This window comes from Guyanagaster necrorhizus (assembly GCF_019112545.1).
Source record: "Guyanagaster necrorhizus MCA 3950 unplaced genomic scaffold BT62scaffold_8, whole genome shotgun sequence".
Lineage (NCBI taxonomy): Eukaryota > Fungi > Basidiomycota > Agaricomycetes > Agaricales > Physalacriaceae > Guyanagaster > Guyanagaster necrorhizus.
The window spans coordinates 664010-689929 of NW_025064887.1; the positions used below are offsets into that span (position 1 = coordinate 664010).

The window sequence follows — 25920 nt, forward strand, 5'->3', positions numbered from 1 at the left end:
TTTATAAATGAGTCCGTGAGGAAGATAAAAAGAGGTGTAGACCCAAAATGGGTTTGAAAATCATCTGTCACCCACGCTGATGAGCCCTGAATTCGGGTTTCCACATTACGCAATGTGATCTTCCGATTCCAATGTCTGCCGATGAAGACGCGGAATACATAACAGCCCATACAAGGACCGTAACACGTTCCTGACTTCATGGGAAGGGGGGGCAGCGTTCCCCAGCACCTCAGTTCTCCATCGACAATTCCCAGAATACTTCGTGGGACGGGGGAAAACCGGAACATCTCGACCTTTCTAGTGCCTTTTGTGCTGTTCAGGCGATCCAACAGATTCCAATTGGGTTCTAAAGCCTTACTTGAAGCAGGTCACTAAGGATACTTGTTCCGCCTTCGCTCTGGAGCCTATACACCAGCGCGGATGCTGCATTATTCGAAGTTTCACTATAATTTGTTCAGGCCAACAACCTTTGATGAACCTGAGAGGGCCACGAATACCGGACCAGTCCTTTCGTTAAAACTTCTCTCCGCGTTTGGAACATCACATGCATCACAGCTGGACTTACTTGGTGACTTGGGTCTATTCCCGAGATCGCTGTACTACACTCACCGCTAGTCCCGGGATAGCCGATACCACTAGCCTAATTGTTCCCATTTGGTACATAGTTTATGCTACCATGTACCACTATTACTCAGGAGTCTACGGATCCACGCTTTAGCTATGTCTCGTTATCCGGTGATTTCATCTTGGAATGAAGCATACTATGTAGTCGTATCAAAGTTTATCTGAATGAAAGTCATCCTGTCGCCATGATTCCCTGAACGGAGCTGGGACCTGTCCAGACGCCATAACCTTTGATGACGGTTGAGAGGCTCCATGCGAATTTCTACTCTTTCATAGGACACGGCATGGGTGAATGATAGAAATATCAATGACACAAAGAGTGCCGTATAGTAGCTACAAATAGTCAAAGGTATGCGTGTATTCCGCTCTTCCTTAGAAGAAGAACGGATGGATGTATCACGAAGTTGGCGCCGTGCCCGGGAAGGAGAGGCCAGTGCTTGTTGCACCATCTAGAGTGTGAAAAGTGAAATTGGTGTGTTACCGCAGAGCCGACTTCGTAGCTGCGACATCGTATCATTTTAACGATGGCAATTAAACTTGTTGGCGAAGGCCAAATGCACCGATCCTCATACGATTGAAAACTTCTGAATTACGGCAATATGTATGTCTATATGCTCTGCATCACGAGCTGCCGGTATCAGACTTGCATGATGCGGAGGAGCATGTGAATATTAAGGGTGCAGTGTCAGTAATAGCTGGTGTGTGTGTGAGTAATTGGAAGACAATCACGCCCAGGTTCAGCAAAAAGCCTCCGACTAATACTGTCCCGGGCGCCTGATGATGGTATCGGCAGCAAACGACTTGAGGCAGCACTGTTGACTTCGCAGGCGCAGTCAAATTGTTGTTGGGGCCAATCGATATCACTAAGGTTCAATTACGGGCTGTTCTCCGAAATGAAAACGGGCAGAAAAAGCACCGGTAGTATTGGAGACTGAGTTGCGATCGCGGTGATCACATGGGTAAATGATATTCGGCCAAGTTCAAAAAGATGGGTTCGGGTCTCATCAGAAATTAACCCGTCGCCGTCGTCTGCCTTGAACGACATCTGGAACTTGGGCTAATAGTAAACCAGTTGCATCTTCTTCGATAAGCGCGTGAATATTTGGAACTTGAATAACGAATAACAATTGCGGCCAAAAAAAATCAATTGGCTCTGGGGGTAAAGGCAAACTGATCGAGGACTAAGTTATAGCATTGTCAGCTATTGATCCTGCCACTCGTACGAGCCAACGATAGCAGTCTTGCCGATAACGGACCCTTGATTCGGCGCTAGGACGGTCATTTTACGCTGAGGGATGTCCAGCTTTGTTCTGCAGAGGAAGATCAGCGAAAGACGAGCAAACATGCCAAAGGCAAAATGCACATCACTAGAAACCCTACCACAGTGAGGTCGAGGATCTCTTCGTCGTATCGCTCGTTTTCGTCCGGGTTGAAGGGGGAAAGAAGTGCAAGCACGGCGTTCAATAGACCAGAACCCGGCTGGCTGGGGCTGACGAGCACCGGCTGCGTCTCTGAGACTACACGTTTAGCGCCTACGGGGAGTGCATCTGAGGGGGCCATAGTTGCTGTGGAGGCAAAGAATGAGGGTTGTGTTATTTGAGATGAAAAGAACGACGAGAACCTGCACCGATCCGGTATATAGTGAGGTCATCAAAACTGATGACGGAAGACGATGGAGAGAGTATTATGTCTGTGAAAGTGTCGGCGCTAACGGAAGAAGCTGGTATCCCTGCGGGGGGTTGTATGACTTGGCCGTACATGTAGGTGTGCATTTGATAGCTGTGCACTCGTTCCCGGTATCCATGATCGAGTTCAACAACCTAGGAAGTGTGAGTTCGAGTGAAGATATGAAAACGGGCCGTCGTACACCACCAGACTTTGGTATCTTCACCACAGTAAGGAGAGATCCATAGGTGCGTTGCATTTCAACATTCAGTTTTTCGTGCCCCACCACGAGAATGACGTTGACTGCTCTATATTAGATATGACACTTTCAAGGAAATAATGAGAATATTCCTCACTTCTGAAGGATTCTACGCAAGCTTTTATCAGTCTTTGTCGGTGCTCAGTAGATGACGCAGGGCCTGAACCCAAGGAAGAAGGGGTGTCGACAATGATGCCTGCAGCGCTTCCTAAAAGACATTCATACAGATGATACACGATACTTAACCGATAGTACCTCTGGGATCGTTCTCCTGCCGTTCTCGAACATTTTCACCCAGGTTACGGATGAGTCTGTCCATCAACAGAGGATTCTTCCTGGTTTCCGGGTGCCCATACCAGTATACCAGTGGCAGCAACGCGTTTGAAGACAAAGATGTTGGCGCAGAAGTGGCAGCCGTACCAAGGGTGTTTGCGGGAGAAGATGTTGGCAGTGGACTGCTCACGGGTGCAACTGACAGAGCACCGGGCGCGGACCAGCCGCCCTGGAAGACGCATGGATGAGCTCATGCGAAACAGCGTATACGACGGACCGACCTCGTTTGGATCGAGGTTGATCAATAGTGGGGTCCATTCCTGACCGGCACGAACTGTATAGTTGACTAAGATCTTGCACACACTCGTCTTGCCGGAGTTTTCGGGTCCCAGTATTAAGACACGAGGCGGCTCCGCATTGACATCGGACTTTGTATCCGGAGGAAGCGATCCACTGAGGGTCTGCAGGGCTCGCACTCGCATCTGTTCAAATGCTACATGTAGATTTCCGTAGGCATTCATTGGTGTCTCTTCTGACACATAATCCGTAGATGGATGGCCGGTGACGTGAAAGTAACAGTTAAGCATGATGTGTACACTTTGTATGAGAAAAAAAAGGACTCATCTCGATAATACAGCCCTGCCAGGTAAATATCGCTCCTTTGCATTCTGCGCCAAAGACATACGTCTGCCCCTCTACGAGCTCAAATCCGAATATTTCTGCGTGTCCATGCGACAGCTGGATGCCTTGTGCGTTCAGAGAAATGCAAGAAAAGCATTGGCGCGGACCTGCCTTGACTGCGAGGGAAGTACCGGGATCGAGTTCGAATCTGTACTCCGTCTCGGGCTCCAGCACCCATTCTTTTGTTTCAGGCGTATCTTCGGGCATGATGAGAAACAGATTCCGTTCACAATGGCCGTCGAGAAACGCAGAGTCAAAAACACCGATTAATTTTCAGGACTGTAGAGAGCATAACTGTCCATGAGAATGACGTAATTTGTTCCAACACACCGTGGGAAACATTTCTATCACGTTACCTCTAACTACCTCCTCCTTCCAACGTCTATCTAAAGTCTTGAGAGATCACGCCCCCATACACCTCGGATGATCCAATCAATCATCAGCAGTGCCCGTGTACGTACGGAGACTTGTTCGTTCCAATATATACTTCTCCATGCGTACATTGCTGCCAGACCCCCCATGAACGAGTATTTACCTAGGTCAAAGACAGCTGCATTCCCAATGTAAGCCAGACTGCCCAAATGCTTGTACCGGAAGGGTCCAGAGAGCTTTTCCTCCGCTGCTCTGGGATCAAAGTCCTTGGATTTAAGGTCTTCTTGTTGGCGTGCGAGCTTGTGGAGCTTTTTGCCAATATATTTACCCTGCTGAGAAGCCACCTGGGCCGTCTAAAATTGAAATCAGGATGGGTTATCTTGCAAAGTAGATAGCTAAGAATACCGCAGGTAGAGAGGTAATCTTATTTCCGATGCCTTCAAGCAATTGAACCACTTCGTTGAGCGAAAGACTATTATCCGCGTCCGTATCGTACATTTCGAACAGCTCCCTGACCTGCGAAAGGGTCAGCACAACAGAGCACTAGCCGCCATGCATAAACACCTTGGTGACGTGATCCTCCGCCATAGGAATGCGCTGCTTTATCCTTGACACTAGACACAACTCCGTTATAATAGATAGGTAAAAACAATTTGTTCGGCGTACCCATGATCTCCCACTCCTCAAAATCGATTTTCCCATTCTTGTCACGATCTGCGTCGTCCACCAGCTCCATAAAATGGCTGATAATGGACGTCTCGATCTACAGATAGAGGAGGTTGGCGACCTCAAAAGATGAGAAATCGAGGCTTACCGTCGCACAATCGCCAACGGCATACACGGTTCCCAGAGGAGCGCCTTTCACCCTGAGATGGGCATCGACTTCAATGGCTTTTTTGTGCACTTGGTTAGGTAGTAGGTCCGTTACGCGCTTCGTAAACGGGTTCATCGCTATACCGGTCGACCATAGTACGAAGTTGTGGGGGATGGCGTGCTGTTCCGTCTCCCCATTAGGTCCCCGCTTGCTGTAAAGAACGTACTCAGGATTGACAGCGCCGACTCTTCATGCTGACTTCAGATATGAAGCATGGCAATGACTTCACTTAGACTGACCGCGCATTGGTAACAAGATCGACACCATCTCTAGCAAATTTGGCTTCTGCGTATGTGGATATAGCTTCCGAGTACTGGTATGCTTTCAATGGAAAGAAAAGACAGTAAAAAATCCAAAAACACGGACCGTATTCAAGATATGCTCCCGAGATTGAATCACATGGATGGATACTTCTTCCCGGCAGATTTTTGGAAACTAGAGGTAAGATCAGGAAAAGAAATCAAGGTGACAGTACTGCATCGTACGAATTTCATGATATCTTCCTGGCAGAAGTCATAGATTTCCTGTCTACGATGAGTGTATTGCAATGAGTTGAAAGAGAACAATCTTACCGCAGCAGTTTCCACGCCAGTAGGGCCACCTCCACAGATGACAAAACTGAGTAAACGCTTACGCTCTTCCGGAGTTGTTGTCGGCAGACTCGCAATTTCAAAGTTATCTGGCAGGACATTAGCTCGAGGGTAGAAGATGGGACATGGAGCTCCATACCCATGACACGTCTCCGAATGGCCTGTGCATCACCAATCGTTTTGAGTTGGAAACAATGCTCCAATCCGGGCACACCATGTGTACTTGAAGTTGATCCAACGGCAATGATAAGCTTATCGTAACTAGACCGCCATGAGGTCAGTGGGCTGCCTCGAAAGTATCTGAACAGTGAACGCACGGAATATATATGTGAGACGGCTTTCCACTGGCGCTCAAAGTCTCAACCTCCAGCAGCTGTTCAGACATACTCAGATCGACCGCTTTGCCCTGTACAAAATGACCTCGGAGACGAGCAATGATCTTGCGAATGGGTTCGACCAAGGACCGCACTTGAACGGTACCCACTGCAGCAGCTGCACACATTATGAGAAGGCAGTCCTGCAACAAAGCGCGCCTGACGCACAAGGAAGAAGGGGCGTAAACGTCGTAAAGGTCTCCGATGAAACAATGGTTATATTGTAGTCTCCGGGGTACAATTTTTGTAAGACACCCATCGCCTAGGAAAACTTGAGCACTGTGGGCGCATATGAAGGTGGCAAGGACTCACCCCCCATCCTCCGCCAACAATGACAAGCTTAGGCTTTTCGGCTAGCTTCCTGCGCTCCTCATCATCCTCATCATCGACCTGTAGACTCACAATGGGCAGATTATTTGGCCCACCGTGCTCCGGGTACAAAGCGAGGGGTGAACGCGGCACCCGCTCGGCGTGTTTTGCGGTGTACGTAAACGCGTCGTGGACGAAGATGCCAGCACCAATGGACACGATACCAAAGACGGACGACAAAATAAAATAAGTTGTATATTTGGCGTACTTCCGTGCTCGATGTAGAGCTCGCCGACGTTCTGTTGGAGCTTCAGAGGATGCGTTCCTGAGACTGCAAAGCGGTAGTTTCACTATGCTGGGAACGGATAGACTGCGCGACGTCGCACAGCAGCGCCGTACCAACATGGTCCAAGCAACTACGGGAGATAATGCTTAGGCTCAGGCCGAGAGGCAACGTGGTGATGGTAAGGAATTAAGCTGGGCCCCAACTATAGTCGGTGATGTGACCGGCTAAAGTTACCGCATTCAATGTGCCGGGATGTACAATCATTTTGAGGAATTCTGGAGTTTTCGCGAATGATATCAGCCTTTGACAGAAGGGCAGTCAACGCCCTTGGAGAGAGCCCGAGTACTTGCCGAAACCCAACGACAGGTCCCGGTCATCCCTGGCAATCCCCTAGACTGTCTTGATTTGAGTCTGCCTAGGGGAGACTACATAGCAAAGCGCCCTCCCCCACCGAATGACTGGTAGACAAGTTGCCCCCATCGTGTCCTTTATCGATATGTTAATACCTGCAGCTGAACTTCACGAAAAGAAAATGACGTGTCCAGTGCTTATACAGTAGACTTGGACCAGTCTCCATTCTGTATGAGTAGTACTTAACCTTGCAGGAGTCAGACTGCGAGAATGTTGCAGGCTACAGACACAGATCCTCATCCAGCAGGCACGGTCTGCGCCCAAAGACAACCTCCCATCTGGACGGTGCTCCGTTGATTTCCGTCGTTCCGACGGCATTTTACAATTTCCAAGAAAATTTCTACTGGATCGCCATTACGATCCCGGAAAGCACCTAACCATCCATTCCACCATGCAACAGCATCTCAGTCGATTGTAAGGAACCAGGAAAAAAAATATTGTTTTGATTTGAATTCACGTGAAGAGCCAAAAGTGTAAGATCCAAACATCATCATGCAAGTAGGTTGTAAGGTATAGCACCGTTGAGCTCTTTTTACGTTCAGCGGTCCCATTTAGTGCGTTTAATTGCCCATCTCCTTAGCGAGTTGCTCTGCCTTGGCCTTGACGTCCTCGATCGTACCAGCCTGAGGAAAGTCATAAGATGGATACCGTACTGGGTTTATAGCAAACGTACCATGTAGAAGGCAGATTCAGGAAGCGAATCATGTGCACCAGAGAGGATCTCCTTGAACGACCGGACGGTGTCCTTCAATGACACCAGTTTTCCCTCGTAACCAGTGAAGACTTGTGCGACCTGGAAAGGTTGCGACATGAAACGCTGGATCTTACGAGCACGCTCGACCTATACGGACGACATCAGATAAAAGGCAAAGACAGCAGCTAAAACATGACGCACGGTAAGCTTGTCCTCTTCTGACAACTCATCCATACCCAAAATGGCGATGATATCCTGGAGCGACTTGTAATCCTGCAGAATCTTCTGAACGGCGGTGGCAACATCGTAGTGCTCCTGTCCGACCTGTTGATAAATGCATGAGGACTACGACACCAAAAACAAAAGCAGAATACACACAATACGAGGATCCAACATACGGGACTTGGAGTCCAGTGGGTCGACGGCAGGGTAGATACCAAGTTCGGCAATACCACGAGACAGCACAGTGGTAGCGTCCAAGTGAGCGAATGTCGTAGCGGGGGCAGGATCAGTCAAATCATCAGCGGGGACGTAGACGGCCTGAACGGAAGTGATGGAACCCTTCTTGGTGGTGGTGATACGTTCTTGCCTAGGGAAGAAGCCGCGTCAGTACTGAGAAAAGAAACAGGAAGCTGACGTACATGCCACCCATATCAGTAGAGAGGGTAGGCTGGTAACCGACAGCAGAGGGGATACGACCGAGCAAGGCAGACACTTCAGAACCGGCCTGGGTGAAACGGAAAATATTGTCGATGAAGAGCAACACGTCCTGACCCTCCTCATCACGGAAGTACTCGGCGATGGTTAAACCAGTCAGGGCAACACGGGCACGGGCACCAGGGGGCTCGTTCATTTGACCGAAGACAAGGGCGACCTTGGAGTCACCCTCGAGGTTGATCACACCGGTTTCAATCATTTCGTGGTAAAGATCGTTGCCCTCACGAGTACGCTCTCCGACACCTGGAGTAGCGAGTATATAAGAAGAAAAGTTTCCGATAATCCATAAACATACCACAGAAGATAGAGAAACCACCATGGGCCTTGGCGACGTTGTTGATGAGCTCCTGAATCAACACGGTCTTGCCGACACCAGCACCCCCGAACAAACCAATCTTTCCACCGCGAGCGTAGGGAGCAAGGAGATCGACAACCTTGATACCGGTTTCGAGAACCTCGGCCGTAGTAGATTGCTCGACGAAAGCAGGAGGATCGGCATGAATCGGAGAGAGCTTTACGCCCTTGATGGGACCACGTTCGTCGATGGGCTCACCGATGACATTCATGATACGACCAAGAGTGGCAGTTCCGACGGGGACAAGGATAGGTGCGCCGGTATCAACGACCTTTTGGCCCCGAACCAAACCCTCTGTACCGTCCATAGCAATGGTACGAACGGAGTTCTCACCCAAGTGGGACGCGACCTCAAGCACAAGACGACCTCCATGGAAATCCACCACCTCCAGGGCGTTGAGAATGGGGGGAAGGTTTTCAGTCTCAAACTGAACGTCGACGACGGCACCAATGACGGTTTTCACCGAGCCGATGGCACCCTTCGCCTCGGTCGCATATAGGCGAGCTAGGATGAAATATCGGTATCGAAAAAAAGGGAAAAAAAGATAGAAAGGGCCAACAGACCTTCAGTTGAAGGCGCAGCCCGCTGGGGACGGGATAACGACGACAGCTGCTGACGAGAGGAGGAAGAGGCAGCAACCCTGGAGAAGCGGGCAGCGGTGGAGAAGAACGCGTTTGTTTTGTTGGCAGAGGAAACAGCTCGCCTCGAGAGACGGGAGACGGCGCCGCGAGAGGTGAGCATGATGGTGGTTGGGGTTGAGGACGAACGGGTCCGACACCACGTAGAAATTTAACGTTCACACACTCCGGCTCCTTCCGCATACCGACGCATTATTTTATTTATTTATTTATTTCGAAAGTAATATTAATTCTCAGGAAAATCATCGTATACATCCTCTACATACGGTGATACTTTCTGGGACACATAGATCAACTCTGCGTATGCTCGCATACATCGCTGATCCCGCACCTCCTCTCCAAAGGTTTTTCCGCTTTCGGCATGCACCCGTTTTGTACTCATCATCTTAACTGGTGTCCGATTCTTTAATGCCGCGAAAAAACTGCCTAATGATGGTTTCGTAGTACCGTCAGCCATTGAGGCTATTTGAGAATGCGCTGAAGAAGCACGGGTCACAAAGTAGTAGATCCCGTCTCTGCATTCGAACACAAAGTCGTCCTTAGCCCTACCCTCTAGACAGTACATGAGTGGACGGTAGGAGGAAAGGCCGTGGGTATGGCGAATCATCAGGTCAAATCGCGACTTGCTATAAAGGCCTGCAGAGTCGGGAAAGAGATGATGGCGTAGCTTCCACTGTCCCCAGTCTGAAGACCATCCTGGTGGCAATCGTTCAGGCGGCAATCGGTAGCAGTTGTCGAATGCCTTTTCTCGACTGACGAGCCAGGGCGGGAGTTTCTGAATATATATGGGTAAGACGAAAAGATAAACACGGCTAGTCCGACCTTTTGATCTATGCATTTGAGTATCGTCTCTTCCTATAGCCGTTGCATGAGGAACTCACCAGGCGCGAAAAAAAGAGCAGCTTACAGTGTTATACAATCTATCCAAAGTCCCCATCGAGCGAATAGCCACTCGATTTGTACTTATCCTCGCTACCACTTCTTTAATCTGGTTCGCCACTTCAGCGCGTTGGGGCGACGATGGGAACTTCTCGAAGAGACGGCGGAAGAAGGTGTCTAGGCTCTCTGCATGCATCTGAAAGGTAATCGTCTTGATGGACCCAGGATGAGCAGGGGGAGTGAAGGCGTACTTTATTAATCTTCTCCTTGTATCGTTTGTTGGCACCCCTTGACGAGCCGGCGTATCGAGCCGGACTAGCATGCATGCTCCTAACATGTTCTGCTGGGACAGCGGTGGTACTTGGCTTCCGTGAGGCCCAGGTTATGCACGCTTGGGCAGATACGCGAGGTAGAATAGAGGATGTAGCAATCGAGGATTTCAACATCTAAGTTTCGAAAGTACTTGAGTGAGGTGAGCGTTCACTATTCAGCGTTGTTGGCTGAGATAAACAATGAGCAAAAAACGGGCGCTGACGACGCGACGGAAGATGTGCTTGTTCCAGTGGAAAATGCTACGCAAACTGTGGTAAGCGAACGTGTGAAAACAAGTTGCAGGTTTCACTCACAAGCGATTACGCCGTCACCGTCGAGGAAAAAATGAAAAAATGTATGGTTAACGATCACGGGGGCAGATTGTCTTAGCTAAGCGGAACGGACTGTGCGGCTCTGTGCGGCTCCGTTTCGTTTCGCTTGTAGCTACAAACAGGCGCCTGCTGACCCAGGGCACTACAGATGGCACCTTCGAGCTCGACGACGACCTCAGGGCCACAAGACATGTCGTACCATTCAACCCTCTCCTACGAAACGACGCAACGCGGTACTTGCATATAACCTTTACCGACAACTTGTTCTGACAAAACGTAGAGCATGGGGCGCGATATTACCCACTCTTCTCAATCTGGTAGAGGACGCTCGCGGGAAAGTACTGAGAAAGAAGTTCAAAAGCCATTTTCCAAACCAGGTTAAACATCCTATCCAATCTCGTCAAAGCTCACGCTGCGGACACCCTGGACAAGATAACTCCATGAACCAACAACCGTTTCCTGTACTAATTCCGCTGGTGAGGTACGACAAACCTGAGGTTATTCAGCTTTTGGATGTCGATGCGGAAGGCCCTATCGTCATTTCAGATTCAGATGACGACGAACCTCAAATGGGTAAGAGCAAAATGGATTGCATAGATGTGGATGGCACGGAATCGTGCGATAAAGGCGAAAGAACGATATTGATAGATGATGACTAAAGGGATGATTTCTACAAGAAGGATGTACTTATAGGACATTACTGTATTCATTAAATACTGTTTTGCTTTTGCTCGTCAGAATCGAGTACAGCGAGGAGAATAATCGAAAGAACCTAGTAGCTTATGGGGCCTAGATTCTGGATTGTATGATAAATAATATATATTATATATTTTGCATTTCCTCGATTATCACGATGAGAGAGGTACAAAAGGCAGGTTACAACAAACAAACAATCCTACATCCGTGAATACAGTACATCTCTTTACACCATTGGTACTGACACGTAGCACTCCTGCGGTAGTAGAGTTAGGATCAAAATTCCTCAAACATATCATCGGCTCGTCGTCTCCAACTTTAAAAAATGAATTCAAGCATTGGCCTCTTCGCTGACAGACTTTTTCAGCCTCACCCAGCTTGCCGTCGACCCTTCACCTGAGTTGCTCTCCACATCGGCCTCAGATCCGCTTTCGTTGTCGTCTTCACCCTCGGTCTGGGACAGAGCGGGGACATGCGGCTCGGACTGTGGCTCAACGAAAGCATCCATAGTAGGAGGGGTACGGATGAATGGCTGAGCAGGAAGGAGTGCATTGCGCACGGAAATAAGGAAGTACGGGATATTCAATAGAGTATCGAGAATCAGAGATGGAAGAACGGAAGCTAGTTTGTACGTGTGTGCTGAAAAACCATATTAGAAAAGCAGCGACTTGGCGGAGAGAAAGAAGCTCACCACCAGCCCCTACTGAAAACCGTTCTCCACGAAGCCAATTTTTTATGACCCCGAAACATAGATTGAAGCCCAGAAAGGACCAACCAAATTGTCCATTGGTTACGACGTCGACAATGTTATCCACAAAGATTTTAACATCCGTTGGCTTTCGGGCTACTCCATATCGAACGTCGTTCTGGAAATACCCTGTAAATGTGTCCCACTTGGACTTGGTCGTGATGGATTGCTGGGCCATCGCAGCAAAACCGGGACCATATGTGATCTTCTCGGAAACACTCCAGTCCTCCATAGTTTTGTAGACGTCCTCCGGTGGTAAGAAGTGCATGGGCACACCGACATTGAACGATCCAACATCTGCAACGACGACACTGATGTTTCGCATGGCCTCAGTTTTTCCAGTGAGGGCAGCAACTTGTATCTCACGACGAAGAACTTCAACGGCACGAAGGGTGCTGGCAGCGCTCATACTCTGCAAGGATGAGAAGGGAAGCCCAACGCGCGCGTCTGTCGCAGGAAGGCAGATGACGATGGGTTTCTTGCCTTTCGAGGGGACATTCCGGAGGAGGGGCAGTAAAGACTGGATGACCTGTAGTGGAGTAATCTGAGTAGATGTGAGGTAAGGAAGGTAGTCGGACTGGAGAGAGATGTGCTCAAAGGGAGCGTGGAGCGCCGGGCCGGCTAGCGAGAGCAACGAGACGACAGCATGGATGTATGGATGCGACGCAGGAGAGGTGAAAGGATCTCCTGGTGCATTCAATGGGAAACGTCGGGACAGGGTCGAGGATAATGAACGCAGGAACACCGGTATTGTGCTGGGCTGTATACCTTCAGTAAGGAGGAGATCGCGACTGAAACAATGCATACCTCAGTAGGATCCAGCACCAAGGCTCGAACGAAACCATGGCTCTGTCGTTCCAGCAGATCCGCCGCTTCTGGGGTAGAGACGCTAGCAATGACAATGTATCCTTTCTGTTCGAGGTCGCTGATGAGTGGTAGGCCGAATGGAGTATCGCCGCCGAGGACCACTGTGAAATGTCAGTGCTACTTGATATCATCGAGAGCCCATCTGCTGCTCACCGACGACTTGGCGCTTCTCAGTCGCAAGGGCCTTCAGTCTGCGTGCACGGACCGTGCGCATGTAGACTCCACCATATCCGACCAAGAGCCCGGTGCTGATGATACCAACGGCAATCCCCCCTGTTGTCCACGGATTCCGCTCGATCCAGTCCGTCGTATTCTCCACCCAGGTCGCAGGCGGGGGAGGCGGGGGAGGAGGAGGCGGCACCTCAAAGTCGCCTAGGCCCGGGATGTGTTTAGGGATACCAGGCCCGTATCGACTAACGTCGGTCCAGAGCTGGTTGAAGCTGTCACGTATCCTTGGAATATCAGGTGTTGCAGCCGACAGTGACGAGAACAAGATCTCCTCGAGGGAGTCGAGGTAGTCTTCAATCATGTCCATGGTCTTGTCCATGGTGGTAAATATTAGAATTCACGGATCGGCGGAAATGAATGTGAGGTCACGGAGGTCGCCGGCACCGTCTCCGGTGATTTTTCTCCAGCAAATCACAATTTCTTGTTTTCTATATATGGTTGCCAACAATTTGTCGGAATGTTAAGTCCTGTATTTCTACTAGTACTATGCAACAACCATCCTGTTCCATTTTAACTTCTTATTCTGCTTCGCTTCTTCTAACATTGACCAGTGGTGACCAGTGACCATTGAACTCATTCAAAGATATTCAACTCATGCATACCGTGATTCTTACTTCCAGTCTGTCAAAGTTTAAAGGTGTTTCCAGTACGACATCCGAGTCACGGTGACTATCATGTAAGTCCTACGGACTGTAGATACTATCCACCTTGTACATCTTCGTATCAGCCTCTGGCGTAACATTAGACCCATAAACACTCTCCATCTTATACATCTTAGTTGGCGGCTCTTCTGCGACAGGTGTCGCTGATATGGGTGTCGCCTTGCTAGCTAAACCCGCAGCCTTCCCATCCGGAATTTTGATAAACTCCAACCTCCCATCTGTCCCTTCACCATCAAAGACGAAATACCCCTTCCGCTCAAATTGCATGTAATCGCCCTTCTTCAGGTCTTTGACGTTCGCATCAGCTACAGCAGCCTCGCGGAATTCGGTTACGGGCGTGATAAAGTCATTCACGTCGTCGTTCTCCTCGAGCTTCTTCTTTGTGATCAGGTAGTCGTAGTCAAGGAGTGTGACCGGGATCAAAGGGTTCTCGGAAGTAGGTTGGGAGAGCCACGTAATCTTTTTTTTGGTCTTCTTAAAGTCACCATCGAGATGAAGACCCATTTCGATGGAGATGACCTGACCTGATCCGCTGGTCGTTTTCGACCGAACGATGGCATTGCCCCAGTCCATAAGAGTAACCTGGATGATAATCAGAAAAATACACAGGGTTTCATATGTTCGGATTGCTAACCTCCTCCTGGTCTTCGAACGAGCGCGCGTCCTCCTGATCGATAAGGATATTTGACGAATATACCGTCTTCTTTTCGCCAGCGGCAAGGTTCTTTTTGTGCTTTGGCAGACTTTTCACCTCGGACGCGCTGGGTCCGCCTTCGATGGTGACAGGAACGCTAGCGAGATATGAGCATGGAAGTATAAAACATCCAGAGAGCGACATGCCTGCCGGCTTCAACAATTGCCCAATGACGCGGAGCAACTGGATCTATGACTTTCTTGTTCATAGCCCAGATGGAATCCCATTCCAACGAAACAATCGCTTGGGACGGGCCTTGCAGGAGCATGAACTGCCGAAGGGCCTCGACAGTCAGTCCACGACGTCGTATACCGCGGACGGTCGGGAAACGAGGATCATCCCATCCGCGCACCAATCCAGTATTGACGAAACGGTGCAGCTTCCGTTTCGACAGCAAAGTGTAGATGAAGTTGAGACGGCTAAAGTCCCAAATTTGGACGTTACGGATGCCTAGCGCTTCGGTCATCCAGCGATACTGCGGGTTTCGATCACGGTATTCGTTTGTCCTCAGCGCATGAGTAACGCCTTCGATGGAGTCTACGATAGGACAAGCGAAATCGTAGGTGGGGTAAACTTTCCACTTATCCCTAAAAATACATCAGGATTGATCAAGGAGTATTGCTGAGGGACTCACCCAGTACGATGATGAGGCAGTGTGTTGCATCTGTATATGACTGGATCGCGTAGGGCCTTGTTGGGATTATCTACACTCAGTTTGGCTCGTAGACACCATCGAAGACCCTCGGGAGACGCTGCAGTCATCTCGGCGAAATGCTTGAGGTTTTCTTCAATGCTATCGTCACGATGGGCTGAGGCTATTCCATTCATACGCTCGTCGCGCATCTGCTCAAAGCCTGAGTGCTAAAATAAGAAAAACAAACGCGCAATTCTTACCTGAGCTTGTTCAGTATCGTCGGTATATGCTCTACCAGACTTGATCATTTGGATGGCCAAGCTATACAGGGTATCAAAGTAGTCAGAAGTGTGCGTGACCACGTCTCCTTTGATGTCGAGAAGGGAAAGATCTTCAAGGATGGTATCCTCGAACTCAGTCTGCGCGTATTTGAGCAAAAAACGGAACAACGCAGACAATTTCTTACGGTTTCCTTGGTGGGGTTAGTATCGTCAAAACGAATGATCAACTTTCCCCTGTACATTTTGGCAAAATACTGATTTAACATCGCAGCCTTGGCATGACCAATGTGCAAGTAGCCGCTTGGCTCAGGAGGAAAGCGAGTAACCACTTCACCCATCTTTGCACCTTCGAGACCAAGAGTAAATCCAGCTGCGACTTTGGTAGATCTAGCCTTGTTGGCTTTGGCGGCTGTCAAGCCTCCGAGAGCTGCTTGCGTAGATTCTAACGACTCCAGATAATAGAACCATCGATTCAGGTGAGTATGCTTGTTGTTCTTGAGAAGACCAATGATCTTGATGTTGCCTGACGTTGTTAGCTTTTCGTCCTTTAGCAGAAGCGACAATAATCACCTTTTAAAGTCCCCCATAGGATCCAATCCGATGCAGTTATATCATGTCCAACAAGAAAGGTCCTAAATGCAAGATGGTCGTCTAGTGAATCCAGGGCCGTGATGATTTCTGGGACCGCAGTTGTCGTGAGCAACGTCTTTGCTAGTGCGAAAAACGCAGCCGTCTGATATATTTGAGTAAATCATCAGAATATAGAAAGCGAAAACACATAATTTACCTTGGAGCTATCCTCAGAGAGACCGCCTGCGTTCGATAACGCATGCACGATGTCTTCCTCGACGGCGATGGTCGATCCATTCAGACCCAGGACAGGTCCAGTAACCGCCTCATCGTACACGATCTCAGCTCTTTGGGTGTACGCTGCTATCGTGACTGCAGCAAAAGGAAAAGGCGATATCTTCGCCGACACGGTCAAGGTCGCCATTGATGATGGTCGTTGTCGAAAGGTGATTTTCAGTGGCGATCGGGGGAGTCGGCCCTATCGGAATAATCGGATTTCTCATTAATGAGTCACACCTGTTACGATATTCTATTTTAGCACACATTCTCTTAAAAACTTTTCTTTACTTCGATCCACCACCATGCCCATGCTGTCTGTACTTTTGCTTCCGCCTCGATCGTGTTGCTGAACATTTTGCTGTTTGTAGAGCTGACCCTTCCCAAAAGTACAAGCCGTACACTCCACTGAACCTCAAGGATCGCCAGTGGCCGTCGAAAACGTTCACCAAGCCTCCCATCTGGTTGTCGACCGATCTTCGAGATGGTAATCAGGCTCTGGCCAACCCAATGTCCATTGAGCAAAAGACGACTTTTTTCAGGGAGCTCGTTAAATGTGGTGTCAAGGAAGTCGAGGTCGCATACCCTGCCGCTAGCGACACTGATTTCTCCTTCGTGCGAGGTCTCATCGAAAACCATGAAATCCCCGACGATGTATGGATACAAGTTAGTTCTATCTTCTCTTTTTTTTACTTTGGATATAGAGTGTATTGAACTCATATTGAGCCAGGTCTTGACACCAGCCCGGGAAGACTTGATAAAACGCACGATTAACGCTGTCGCTGGATGCAAGCACGCCATTATTCACATGTACAATGCCACGTCGCCCTTGTTTCGAAATGTCGTGTTTCGAAATTCAAAGGAACAGACCATCGAACTCGCCGTTACGCACACCAAAATCATCAAACAACTGACGGAGGAATGCACTGCAAAATACGGAACCCAATTCCGCTATGAATACAGTCCGGAGATGTTTACCCAAACAGAGCCGGATTTTGTACTGGAAATTTGCGAGGTTGTCAAGACGGCCTGGGGAAAGGCCGGTACCGATTTCGAGAACAAAATCATCTTCAATCTTCCATCAACAGTGGAGATTGCCCCACCGAATTATTATGCCGATCAGGTGATGTTTCATGATTCCGAGGTTCGCGATTACATCCTGACTGTCTTTTGCAGATTGAATATTTCTGCACCAGGATTTCGGAGCGGGAGAAAATTCTAGTCAGTCTACATCCTCATAACGATCGAGGTACGCGTCTATCTCACTGTAGGATCCCATTTTGCTTATTTTTATTCCAGGAACTGGAATTGCATCGGCTGAGCTTGGTTTCCTGGCTGGTGGTGACCGTATCGAGGGATGTTTCTTCGGTAACGGAGAGCGAACAGGAAATGTCGACCTTGTCAACCTCGCCCTTAACTTGTACTCTCAAGGAATTCATCCCAACCTCGACTTCAGCGACCTACAAACCGCCATCGATGTTGTTACGCAATGCAACGATCTCCCCATTCATCCAAGACATCCTTACGCAGGTGAACTCGTTTTCACTGCATTTTCTGGGTCACATCAGGATGCCATCAAAAAGGGACTCGAGGCTCAGAAGACCAGACATGCGGCAGCCGCAGCGAAGGGTGAACCCCAGTATTGGGAAGTGCCGTACCTACCGGTTGACCCTGCCGATTTGGGCATGACTTACGAAGCCTTAATTCGTGTTAACTCGCAATCCGGCAAAGGTGGTATCGCCTACCTCATCAAACAGAATCTCCAGCTCGACCTGCCCAGAAAAATGCAAATCGCCTTCTACCAAGTTGTCCAAGAGGTTTCTGACCGTGAAGCTCGTGAGATGACCGTGGATGATATTACTACTGCATTCCGAAATGCGTACCACTTTGGTGGATCCAAATACAAAGGTCGTTTATACCTACGAAACTTCAAGATTTCCACCGAGCCCAATCCAGATCCTTCTGATCTCTCTGGGGACGAAGCCGAGGAGCGCCGACGGTTCGATGGCACCATATCTGTCGATGGTGTCCTACGCGTCATCCGAGGTGACGGCAATGGTCCTTTATCCGCCCTCCTCGACGCTCTCCGTACCCATCTACACATCGACCTCTCCATCCGCGAATACACCGAACATACGATAGACCTCGAAGAGGGCCAAAACGCCCGTGCTGCCTCTTACATAGAGGTCGTCCCTGCCGGGGACCGCAAATCCGCACAGTCATGGTGGGGTGCTGGTGTCGACTCTGATATTTCGGGAGCTGGATTACGCGCAGTGATCAGCGCGGTAAACAATGCCATCGGGGATCAGGAACTGCCTGAGCTCAAATTGACGGTAGGGTTCAATGCCAAGTTGGGCCAGGGAGACGTAGCAAGTGTCATCGTCAATGCTCTCGGTTTAGAGCTTCCGCGGAGGTTCCAAGCTTCGTTCTTCGAGGTCGTGCAACGTGCAGCGAGGGTTACTGGCGAAATCTCGGTGGGAGCATTGACAGAGCTCTTCAAGACGACATATGATTATGACGTCCTGACACCGTCCGCTAAATTCTCCGTGACTTCGTTTAACCTGGAACACGTTGATGCGACCAAGCGCGTGTTGACGGGAGAATTTATTCTATTTGGTTCGCAGAGGAAGGTCAGAGGGGAGGGTAATGGACCTTTGTCATCTTCTGTCAGTGCGCTGCACTCTTATATTGAGGGCATGTTGACGGTTCGGGAGTACTCAGAACATTCGATCGGAGAGGGCACTGAAGTCGTCGCCGCGTCGTATGTAGAGCTCCTGTATGAGCTGCTGGGAGAGAAGAAGAGGAGCTCGTGGGGTGTTGCCACGGATGCCGATATTACGGCTTCTGGTATCAAAGCAGTCTTGAGCGCAGCAGCAAAGCTGGAGCTGGTACCTAAAAAAGTTGTTAATGGCCACTAAGGTGGTGTTGGTGGGAGAAGTTGTATGTTTGTGTATTTCTTGAATTAATGAAATTAGCGTTAGTTAACGCTTCGAATATTATTCGTAACGATTTAACAAAAGAACGACAAACAGAAGGTTACATACTGAGTCATTGAAGGCTACAAGAAGAGGTGAAACCACCACGTATATATGTACATGATCTACTACATATCATCAGTACTTGAATGTTATGGGTATTGTCGTGAATGACCTGGGCTAATACGCATGTCATTGATCGTGAATCGTCGCTAACTCCGTAGTCTCTAGAATGGCAAAGACACTCTCCACCAAGCACCTTTCTTTGCTTCACGTGCAACGTCTCCTTCCGAGACGTTGCCCTTGTCCGGAGGAACTGAAACGGCGTCCTCGATAAAGCTGGCACCAGCACCTAGCAAGCCAACAGCCGGAAAGCCAGGAGCAGCAGGCGCGGGAATCGTGGGCGGAGGCAAGTTGACTGAAAGAGTCGTTGGTGGTGGAGCATTTGTGGTAGTAGGAGCACCAGTGCTTGGAGGGGAAGGAGTAGAAGTTGACGGCGCTCCGGTGGAAGGAGTGGTGGGCATGGATTTGGGGAAGTCAGCCTCCTGCCATGTCCCTGGCAGAAGAGCTACAGGAAGCAACCATGTCGCACTGAGGATAACACCATATCCTGCTGGATTATCAGTATGAGACAGCAGAACAGTAGAGACCAGAACGCACCGATATCATATCCTTTGATAGTGCTCCAGCTCCACGAAATGAAAGAACCAATATATCCGAGGTACGGTACAACTTTCTGCAGGAGAAGCAAAGCTGGTTGGATGGGTGGAGGCAGTAAGGAAATAGGGATGTGTGTGAATAGCCAGGTCAAGGCTGCTGTAATCGTTGCAGCACGTTTAGTCGTTTCAAGTTGCCCTTGACTAAGAATGGTGAGGACGGGTGGAGGAAGATAACTGAATCCAAAAATTAGCTATAATTGCCAGAAGAAATTGTCCTGGCACGTACAGACGGTAGCCCCACCACATCACCTGTACAGAAATTTTCGTAGTTGATGGAATCCAAACACGTGTAGGTGTTGGAGGCACAGCCGTCTTGTTGTCGTCGCCATTCTTCTCTTTATCCGCATTGCCATCCGCTGATGCGAGCTTCTTCCACCAGGGCCATTTTCGTTGCCACAACGCTTTCGGCTGCAATGGCGCAGATTCACGTGGAGCAGGAACGATGTGTGATGCTGCTATTTCAACGAGAGACTCTTCTGTAGGGAATAATGGCGAGTACATCATGATACTGTCGTCCGACCAGGTACTGCTGTTGTCGTCTCCATCGTGGCTTGTAGCGCGAAGACTTTCCAGGATACTCCAAACGCTGCCGGATTCACTGCCCTCAGCATTCATGACGTTGGGATTGTACAACTTGGCGATGAGCTTCTTGTCTTTGATGGGAATCGCTTCCGGAGGTGGAATGGGACACCCATCGGCATCTCGAGCCGGAGGCATGGGTTTCGGGAAAGTGCGAAAGTTAGATAGAGTAGATGTAGGTAGCGCGTTAATCATTGAGCGAATTCTCTCTGCGAGAGTTGTTGGCTCGTTGTCGCCGTCACCGCTGACATTGCCAATGCGGCCTACTGCTGCTTCGGGGGTATTCTTCGCACCCTTTCGAATCTTGGCAGGCTGCTTTAGGCGATCCAAAAGGCGAAGTTTCTCAGCCTTTGTAGAATCACCTGGAGAGGTTTCTGAAGCACAGACCGTGTTTACTCCTCCAACTGCTTCAGAGGCTTCTGGCAATTCCTTCGGTACCGTGGGTTCTTGGACAGGTTGTGGGGACGCAAGAGTCTGTTTCCCGCCGAGCGAACGCATGGTCTTTGGCATGGGCCCTGTGGGTGCAGGAGAGTCGGCAGGGGAAGAGATCATGAAGAGCGAGAGAGAAAAACAGTCGAGCACTTCCAACCTGTTCTCAAAGATCGCAGTTGCCAGAATTAACGTCATCAACACGTGACTTGCTGCTTCAATCTGCACACGCACCACTCGACTCACATATATGAAGTTTCGAGTCTAATGCAGTGGCCCTGCAGCGTAAGATATCAGCTCGGGCGACATATGTATCCCATGCTCAATTTACAAAGAGAGCTACTCACTTAGCGACGCCATTCAAAATACGAAGCCACAGAACAAGCCAGGAATGGAACTGATGTACTGAAAGCGCGAATGACTTTCTGTGTAACAGAGGACCGAGTATCATGTACGGATAGGACGATTCAACCCAGCCATCGTCTCAAACCATCGAACGAGACTTTCCACTTTCCTGACAGAAGGATCGCTGACTCCAAGCCTCAGATCTGGTCGAAACCTCGCATCTGCCTGGGTGTACACCAAAGTTCGATAGCATATCTGAAGTTTAGATTTCAGATACGGCGAGGCCGAAAGTGCAGGCGAAGCTTGAGGTTCGCAAGTAGCGGTGACATCTACAATTCACGTTAATCACGAGAAATTTCCAGCGACGCGTACTCACTTTCCAGGAAAACGATATCACCGCGTTTCACCCTTACAGAACCAGTCATCCCTCCCCATATGTCGGCTATTTCTCTCCACGCTGTAAGTTTACACATCTTTCCTTCGTCGTCTCCTAGGATCATCTTTAGAATGCTGATCTCTTTACCTGCATCGGGACCCCTTTTCGTCCTAATGGTGTCAGGACCGTCGACCTCAAGCACAACGAGAAGAAAGTTCATTTTCCTAGAACCTCCACTATGCAAGCCGCCCAGCGCCACGAGAGTATGGAGATTGAAATGAAACGTCGGGAATCGAACTATAGATGAGGTGTCCGAGTAATGCGTTTCTTGCGTCTCCTGAGTCTCCATCAGAGATGAAGATGTTTCCAAGAACGATATAGTCGAAGTCTGTAATCTTTCTTCGTTGTCCACAGGGTTTGTTGGTGACCAGGTTATCATGGTTGATACATCTACATCTGAATGTCAGTGACGAATCTCAACAACTCAATATTGACGCGTACATTCATCATCAAGCTGTCCGGTAATATCCTCTTCATCTCCCTGAAATATCGTATTTTCGTATAGACCCGAAATTCGACGACTAGCGGCTTCCAGTGCCGCAGATGTCGGAGGCAAGCCATCGACATCCAATACCGCTGGCGCTGGTGAGGACACTATGTGTTCCCAACGGTATTCCAATTGGCGTCCACGCGACTCTTGCAATGAAGGTGCGCCTAAGAATACGTGATACATGGTGAACTTGACCGATGACCTGGTGGAGGTTGGGGACCGAGTTGAGAAGCGCCAAGTGCATGAAGCGGGCCGGACATAACCACGTGATCAGGAAAACTTGCGGGCCACTATGTAGACAACGTAGAAGAGTTTTCCACAATTCATAAAATTTCCTTCAAATTACTTGCAGGAGCATCCGACATAACGGACTGTGGGGAAGGAAATTTTCCGAGTTGAAGAGGGAAAAAAACAGTCTGTAAGATTGAACAAAATCTTCCGGGCCTTATAGTGTACGAAAGGGAACCGGAGGTATGCTTATCCCAGGAAGCCCAACGGAAACATCTAGATTCATTATCTCACCATTCTCCACTTCATACACCAGCCGCGGTTGAAGTCGCGTTGCAGTCACGCTACACCGCGTGATATACATCAGCAATTGACAGGACCAATGCACGATATGTTGACACAAACCTCCCCAATCAGCTGAGTTAAAGCAATGTTAGAGACAGCCTGTTTGTCATTTTCTTCCACGAGTGCCCAGAGAGCAGCTATATATCACTGTCAAGTGCTGCGAAAATGAAAGCTGATAAGCCTCTTGCGATCGTGAAGCTTTGGTGAAGGAACTTTGATGGCTCCGGCATATGCGAACTCCGGTCTACCTGTTTGATTCAGTACCTTACTCTAACAAAGATAGCGTTCCACGCGCACCGCGTTGATTTGGTATATAATGATCTTAAAGGGGAGATCCATTCCTGCACGGCAAAATCAGCTACGTCCCACGGAGGAGACGGAGGGGAGGAAATTGCAGCCATAATGACCCATGACGATAATATGCTGGACGCCCAGGTCCTCTACAGCGTATGATAAGACCGCATTACTATAACGAACAGTATGCAATGCGTAAGAATGATAAAAAATATCTTACGCATTTGCGTCATTCTCATGGAACTGGTTTGCTATATTCATTCCCGCAGACAACATACCGGGGAGCGCATCAAAAATTATTCCTTCATTGGCACTGCGTCCGTCCTCAATAGCGCTCTAGGATCACCACTGAGCATAACGTACCGACTATCAGAGCATCCAAGGAACATAAATTCGGGGTCGGTTTCCTATTAATGGGAGAATATTCAAAGGGTGTAACCCGAGACACCCACGTTGTCCCTCCATAGCTAACTCTTCGACCAATCCCGGGTTTGACGACCTAATCTCTGAACGAAAATTCTCGTTTCCACCGGACAACGCAGCCCAGCCATCTACATCGCGCTCTGTGCTCTTCATCCGCAAGTATATGTATGGGTTGCCAAGCGAAAGCCGCCAAAGCTAGTAGGAAGGTGCTCAAAAAGATCATGGATAGGAAACAGAGGAATGTCTGCCGCCCTACTTATTAACATAGATGCTGTTTACCGACGCTAGCCTTAACTGCCCGGTGAAAGCAACCCGACACGAAAATAAATTACGTCGAAACAAACAATGTTCCAGAATTCCGGGGGACCGTACCACTAATGTTGGCTTCGAATGTCCGGTGCATTCCACCGAGTCGCTACATAGGACTCTTCAGCTTCTGAAGGACGTATGGGAATCAAGCTGAGAATCCTGTCAGCCACGACATGTGCTGTTCGCTGAGTGGCATTCGTCCTCGATAAAACCCGAAATGTTAAGTGGCGTAAGTTTATCGGTCCGAACAACCTAGGCTCGTGTTGACTGAGATAGAAAGTTGTTGTCGAGTCTAACAGCTCAAAGGTGATCCGGGTATAAAGGTATTCCTTGAAGGAGTCTGATATACAACATTATCATTAGTAAATTTAATCAAACCTGCTCCTCTAAAGACCCCACTTGAGAAGGATCGACTAGATGCATCACCTTTGTCGATTCCGGGACATATCTCCACGTTTCTATATCGATATTATCCATGCTTCTAGAAGGCCCGTAGCTTTTGCTGACAGGACTTATAGGACTGATGGCGGTGACATAGCTTTCGCGACGGTCGTGTACATTCTGTCCCCAATGTGGAACCACGCCTGGTCGAGTGATAGTAAATAGAATAGTGTTGAATATGCCTGAGCAAGCGAAACAGACGCTGCTGAAAGCCGTGGCTGCGAACGGTACATACGTTCCACTGAACGCACACCAACGGACAACAGATATCGGAATCACTGTTACGATGTAAACAGCAGGATAGCTATGCTTTCTTGAGTACATGATAATGAACTCGGACTTTTTGGCGCAAGAAACGTACAACAGCATATACCTCGCGATGTCATTTGAATGTCTGGCTGCACTGCTAACAGTGTTTAGACTGTAGGCATCGACATTCACTGATCTACGTCTCAATCGCATCTTGTATCCATCCACGACGATAATACCTAGTAAAAATGAGTTTGTTGCTAGTTAAAAGCCACCAGAAAACAAAACCAGTACCTTTGATGGCTAAAGAAATGAATACATAGCATACAATATCCAGGAAAACGGCGATCCAGACCCATAGATATTCCAGAGTAATTCTCTGCGTATTGAAGTCGCTCGTTATCCAGCACCCTGGTGAGTACAGCTATGAGCGAAAGGTTAGGAAGCAAAGAAACTACGCACAATAACCCGTACTTCCATAATAGTCATCGCCGCGGTGCGTAGCTTCACTTATGCCAACAATAAGAGCCATGAATATCCATATCGCGGCAATGACAATAAGAGCGGTACGTGGCCTGGAATAGAACCTGCAAACGAGCACCAAAAAGGTATGAACCGCGATGGCCTAAGGAGGTGTCAGCTCAGTTTCGTAAATGGACAGCGGGGAGCGCGCACCAGCGTTCTAAGTATACCAGGAACCGCTAAGTTTGTATACGTTATGCCAGGGCCAGAAACACATACGATAATGCTACTCCAACGTCTCCGAGCTGTTTAAATATTCCTATTGGCCCACAAAATTAGCTTGGCCGAGAAGAATTCAAAGATGCCGCACCTTGGGTAGTACACAGTGTCCCCTCTGTCACGCTCTTCGATGAGTAGTTCTATTAGTTGTTCTGAAGCGCCAAGGGATGACAAAGATCACCCACAGCATCTACCGCCCACTTGACATTCATTACACCACCTAAAGCCTACTTAGTTCCACATAAACGAGGCAACCGAAGAAGAGAAAAACTGACCGATAGCCTGCACCAAGTCGCACACCAACAGGTTCACAAAGTAATAGTGAATGTGTGTTGAGACTCTCCATGTGCGAGTGGCGCCTTTGTTTATGGTCGTGACAGAGTACTAAGGTTCATATATATATTATGAGGTTTCTTATAAGGTATCGAGCAGAAAAAGTGACTCACAGCAATGAATGCAAGTAAAGAGAATACAGCCGTCGCTGACAGAGATGCACACACCGTTATAAGAATGATTCCAGCCCTGACCCCCGAACTAAAGGTAGAGGACATCGAGAGGACCGACCTCCAAGACGTGGTAACGATAAGGGGGGGGAAAGAAAACGCGCCCCGTGAAC

At 48.9% G+C, this 25920-nt stretch overlaps 11 protein-coding genes across 11 annotated transcripts; 2 read left to right on the plus strand and 9 right to left on the minus strand.

Annotated features, from left to right (window-relative positions):
• Nucleotides 1-1715: 1715 nt before the first annotated feature.
• On the minus strand, nucleotides 1716-3824 carry BT62DRAFT_930162 (uncharacterized protein). Its single transcript, XM_043185872.1, has 9 exons — nucleotides 3614-3824; nucleotides 3446-3559; nucleotides 3103-3387; nucleotides 2804-3050; nucleotides 2646-2756; nucleotides 2492-2592; nucleotides 2246-2444; nucleotides 1988-2189; nucleotides 1716-1934 (listed from the first exon to the last, which is right to left on the minus strand). The coding sequence occupies exons 1-9, from the start codon at nucleotides 3707-3709 to the stop codon at nucleotides 1826-1828; spliced, it is 1464 nt and encodes a 487-aa protein (XP_043041581.1). The 5' UTR covers nucleotides 3710-3824; the 3' UTR covers nucleotides 1716-1825.
• A 64-nt stretch (nucleotides 3825-3888) lies between these two features.
• Nucleotides 3889-6521, minus strand: BT62DRAFT_965909 (nucleotide-binding domain-containing protein; the record flags this gene model as incomplete). Its single annotated transcript, XM_043188795.1, has 13 exons — nucleotides 6025-6521; nucleotides 5881-5974; nucleotides 5656-5830; nucleotides 5478-5599; nucleotides 5321-5427; nucleotides 5234-5272; nucleotides 5115-5183; nucleotides 4988-5061; nucleotides 4689-4935; nucleotides 4541-4637; nucleotides 4439-4488; nucleotides 4280-4390; nucleotides 3889-4227 (listed from the first exon to the last, which is right to left on the minus strand). Exons 1-13 carry the CDS (start codon nucleotides 6424-6426, stop codon nucleotides 3889-3891), a joined length of 1926 nt encoding a protein of 641 aa, XP_043041582.1. The 5' UTR covers nucleotides 6427-6521.
• A 622-nt stretch (nucleotides 6522-7143) lies between these two features.
• On the minus strand, nucleotides 7144-9225 carry BT62DRAFT_1074596 (ATP synthase F1, beta subunit; the record flags this gene model as incomplete). The annotated part of the gene is made up of 7 exons (XM_043179032.1): nucleotides 7144-7341; nucleotides 7392-7559; nucleotides 7614-7736; nucleotides 7791-8001; nucleotides 8054-8372; nucleotides 8425-8988; nucleotides 9048-9225. 7 exons carry the CDS (start codon nucleotides 9223-9225, stop codon nucleotides 7279-7281), a joined length of 1626 nt encoding a protein of 541 aa, XP_043041583.1. The 3' UTR covers nucleotides 7144-7278.
• A 323-nt stretch (nucleotides 9226-9548) lies between these two features.
• Nucleotides 9549-10677, minus strand: BT62DRAFT_930168 (uncharacterized protein). The gene is made up of 3 exons (XM_043185873.1): nucleotides 10628-10677; nucleotides 10253-10573; nucleotides 9549-10197 (listed from the first exon to the last, which is right to left on the minus strand). The coding sequence occupies exons 2-3, from the start codon at nucleotides 10445-10447 to the stop codon at nucleotides 10000-10002; spliced, it is 393 nt and encodes a 130-aa protein (XP_043041584.1). The 5' UTR covers nucleotides 10448-10573; nucleotides 10628-10677; the 3' UTR covers nucleotides 9549-9999.
• BT62DRAFT_1074598 (uncharacterized protein) lies at nucleotides 10514-11304 on the plus strand (the record flags this gene model as incomplete). Its single annotated transcript, XM_043179033.1, has 4 exons — nucleotides 10514-10587; nucleotides 10631-10640; nucleotides 10694-10878; nucleotides 10926-11304. 4 exons carry the CDS (start codon nucleotides 10514-10516, stop codon nucleotides 11302-11304), a joined length of 648 nt encoding a protein of 215 aa, XP_043041585.1.
• Nucleotides 11305-11372: 68 nt separating this feature from the next.
• Nucleotides 11373-13529, minus strand: BT62DRAFT_930169 (uncharacterized protein). Its single transcript, XM_043185874.1, has 4 exons — nucleotides 13110-13529; nucleotides 12897-13057; nucleotides 12033-12849; nucleotides 11373-11980 (listed from the first exon to the last, which is right to left on the minus strand). The coding sequence occupies exons 1-4, from the start codon at nucleotides 13501-13503 to the stop codon at nucleotides 11673-11675; spliced, it is 1680 nt and encodes a 559-aa protein (XP_043041586.1). The 5' UTR covers nucleotides 13504-13529; the 3' UTR covers nucleotides 11373-11672.
• A 172-nt stretch (nucleotides 13530-13701) lies between these two features.
• BT62DRAFT_965918 (glutamate-tRNA ligase) lies at nucleotides 13702-16487 on the minus strand. The gene is made up of 8 exons (XM_043188796.1): nucleotides 16243-16487; nucleotides 16026-16188; nucleotides 15641-15978; nucleotides 15435-15593; nucleotides 15175-15383; nucleotides 14669-15127; nucleotides 14481-14637; nucleotides 13702-14428 (listed from the first exon to the last, which is right to left on the minus strand). The coding sequence occupies exons 1-8, from the start codon at nucleotides 16447-16449 to the stop codon at nucleotides 13868-13870; spliced, it is 2253 nt and encodes a 750-aa protein (XP_043041587.1). The 5' UTR covers nucleotides 16450-16487; the 3' UTR covers nucleotides 13702-13867.
• Nucleotides 16488-16571: 84 nt separating this feature from the next.
• Nucleotides 16572-19449, plus strand: BT62DRAFT_965921 (2-isopropylmalate synthase). Its single transcript, XM_043188797.1, has 5 exons — nucleotides 16572-16617; nucleotides 16673-16967; nucleotides 17032-17424; nucleotides 17478-17550; nucleotides 17601-19449. The coding sequence occupies exons 1-5, from the start codon at nucleotides 16607-16609 to the stop codon at nucleotides 19217-19219; spliced, it is 2391 nt and encodes a 796-aa protein (XP_043041588.1). The 5' UTR covers nucleotides 16572-16606; the 3' UTR covers nucleotides 19220-19449.
• Nucleotides 19362-21445, minus strand: BT62DRAFT_752856 (uncharacterized protein). Its single transcript, XM_043182149.1, has 3 exons — nucleotides 20222-21445; nucleotides 19937-20169; nucleotides 19362-19886 (listed from the first exon to the last, which is right to left on the minus strand). The coding sequence occupies exons 1-3, from the start codon at nucleotides 21199-21201 to the stop codon at nucleotides 19504-19506; spliced, it is 1596 nt and encodes a 531-aa protein (XP_043041589.1). The 5' UTR covers nucleotides 21202-21445; the 3' UTR covers nucleotides 19362-19503.
• On the minus strand, nucleotides 21373-22457 carry BT62DRAFT_965923 (uncharacterized protein; the record flags this gene model as incomplete). The annotated part of the gene is made up of 3 exons (XM_043188798.1): nucleotides 21373-21677; nucleotides 21725-22180; nucleotides 22220-22457. The coding sequence occupies 3 exons, from the start codon at nucleotides 22455-22457 to the stop codon at nucleotides 21451-21453; spliced, it is 921 nt and encodes a 306-aa protein (XP_043041590.1). The 3' UTR covers nucleotides 21373-21450.
• A 1788-nt stretch (nucleotides 22458-24245) lies between these two features.
• On the minus strand, nucleotides 24246-25855 carry BT62DRAFT_891013 (uncharacterized protein; the record flags this gene model as incomplete). The annotated part of the gene is made up of 9 exons (XM_043183047.1): nucleotides 24246-24618; nucleotides 24676-24802; nucleotides 24858-24974; nucleotides 25026-25188; nucleotides 25301-25344; nucleotides 25396-25429; nucleotides 25490-25524; nucleotides 25580-25688; nucleotides 25751-25855. The coding sequence occupies 9 exons, from the start codon at nucleotides 25853-25855 to the stop codon at nucleotides 24246-24248; spliced, it is 1107 nt and encodes a 368-aa protein (XP_043041591.1).
• Between the last annotated feature and the right edge of the window lie 65 nt (nucleotides 25856-25920).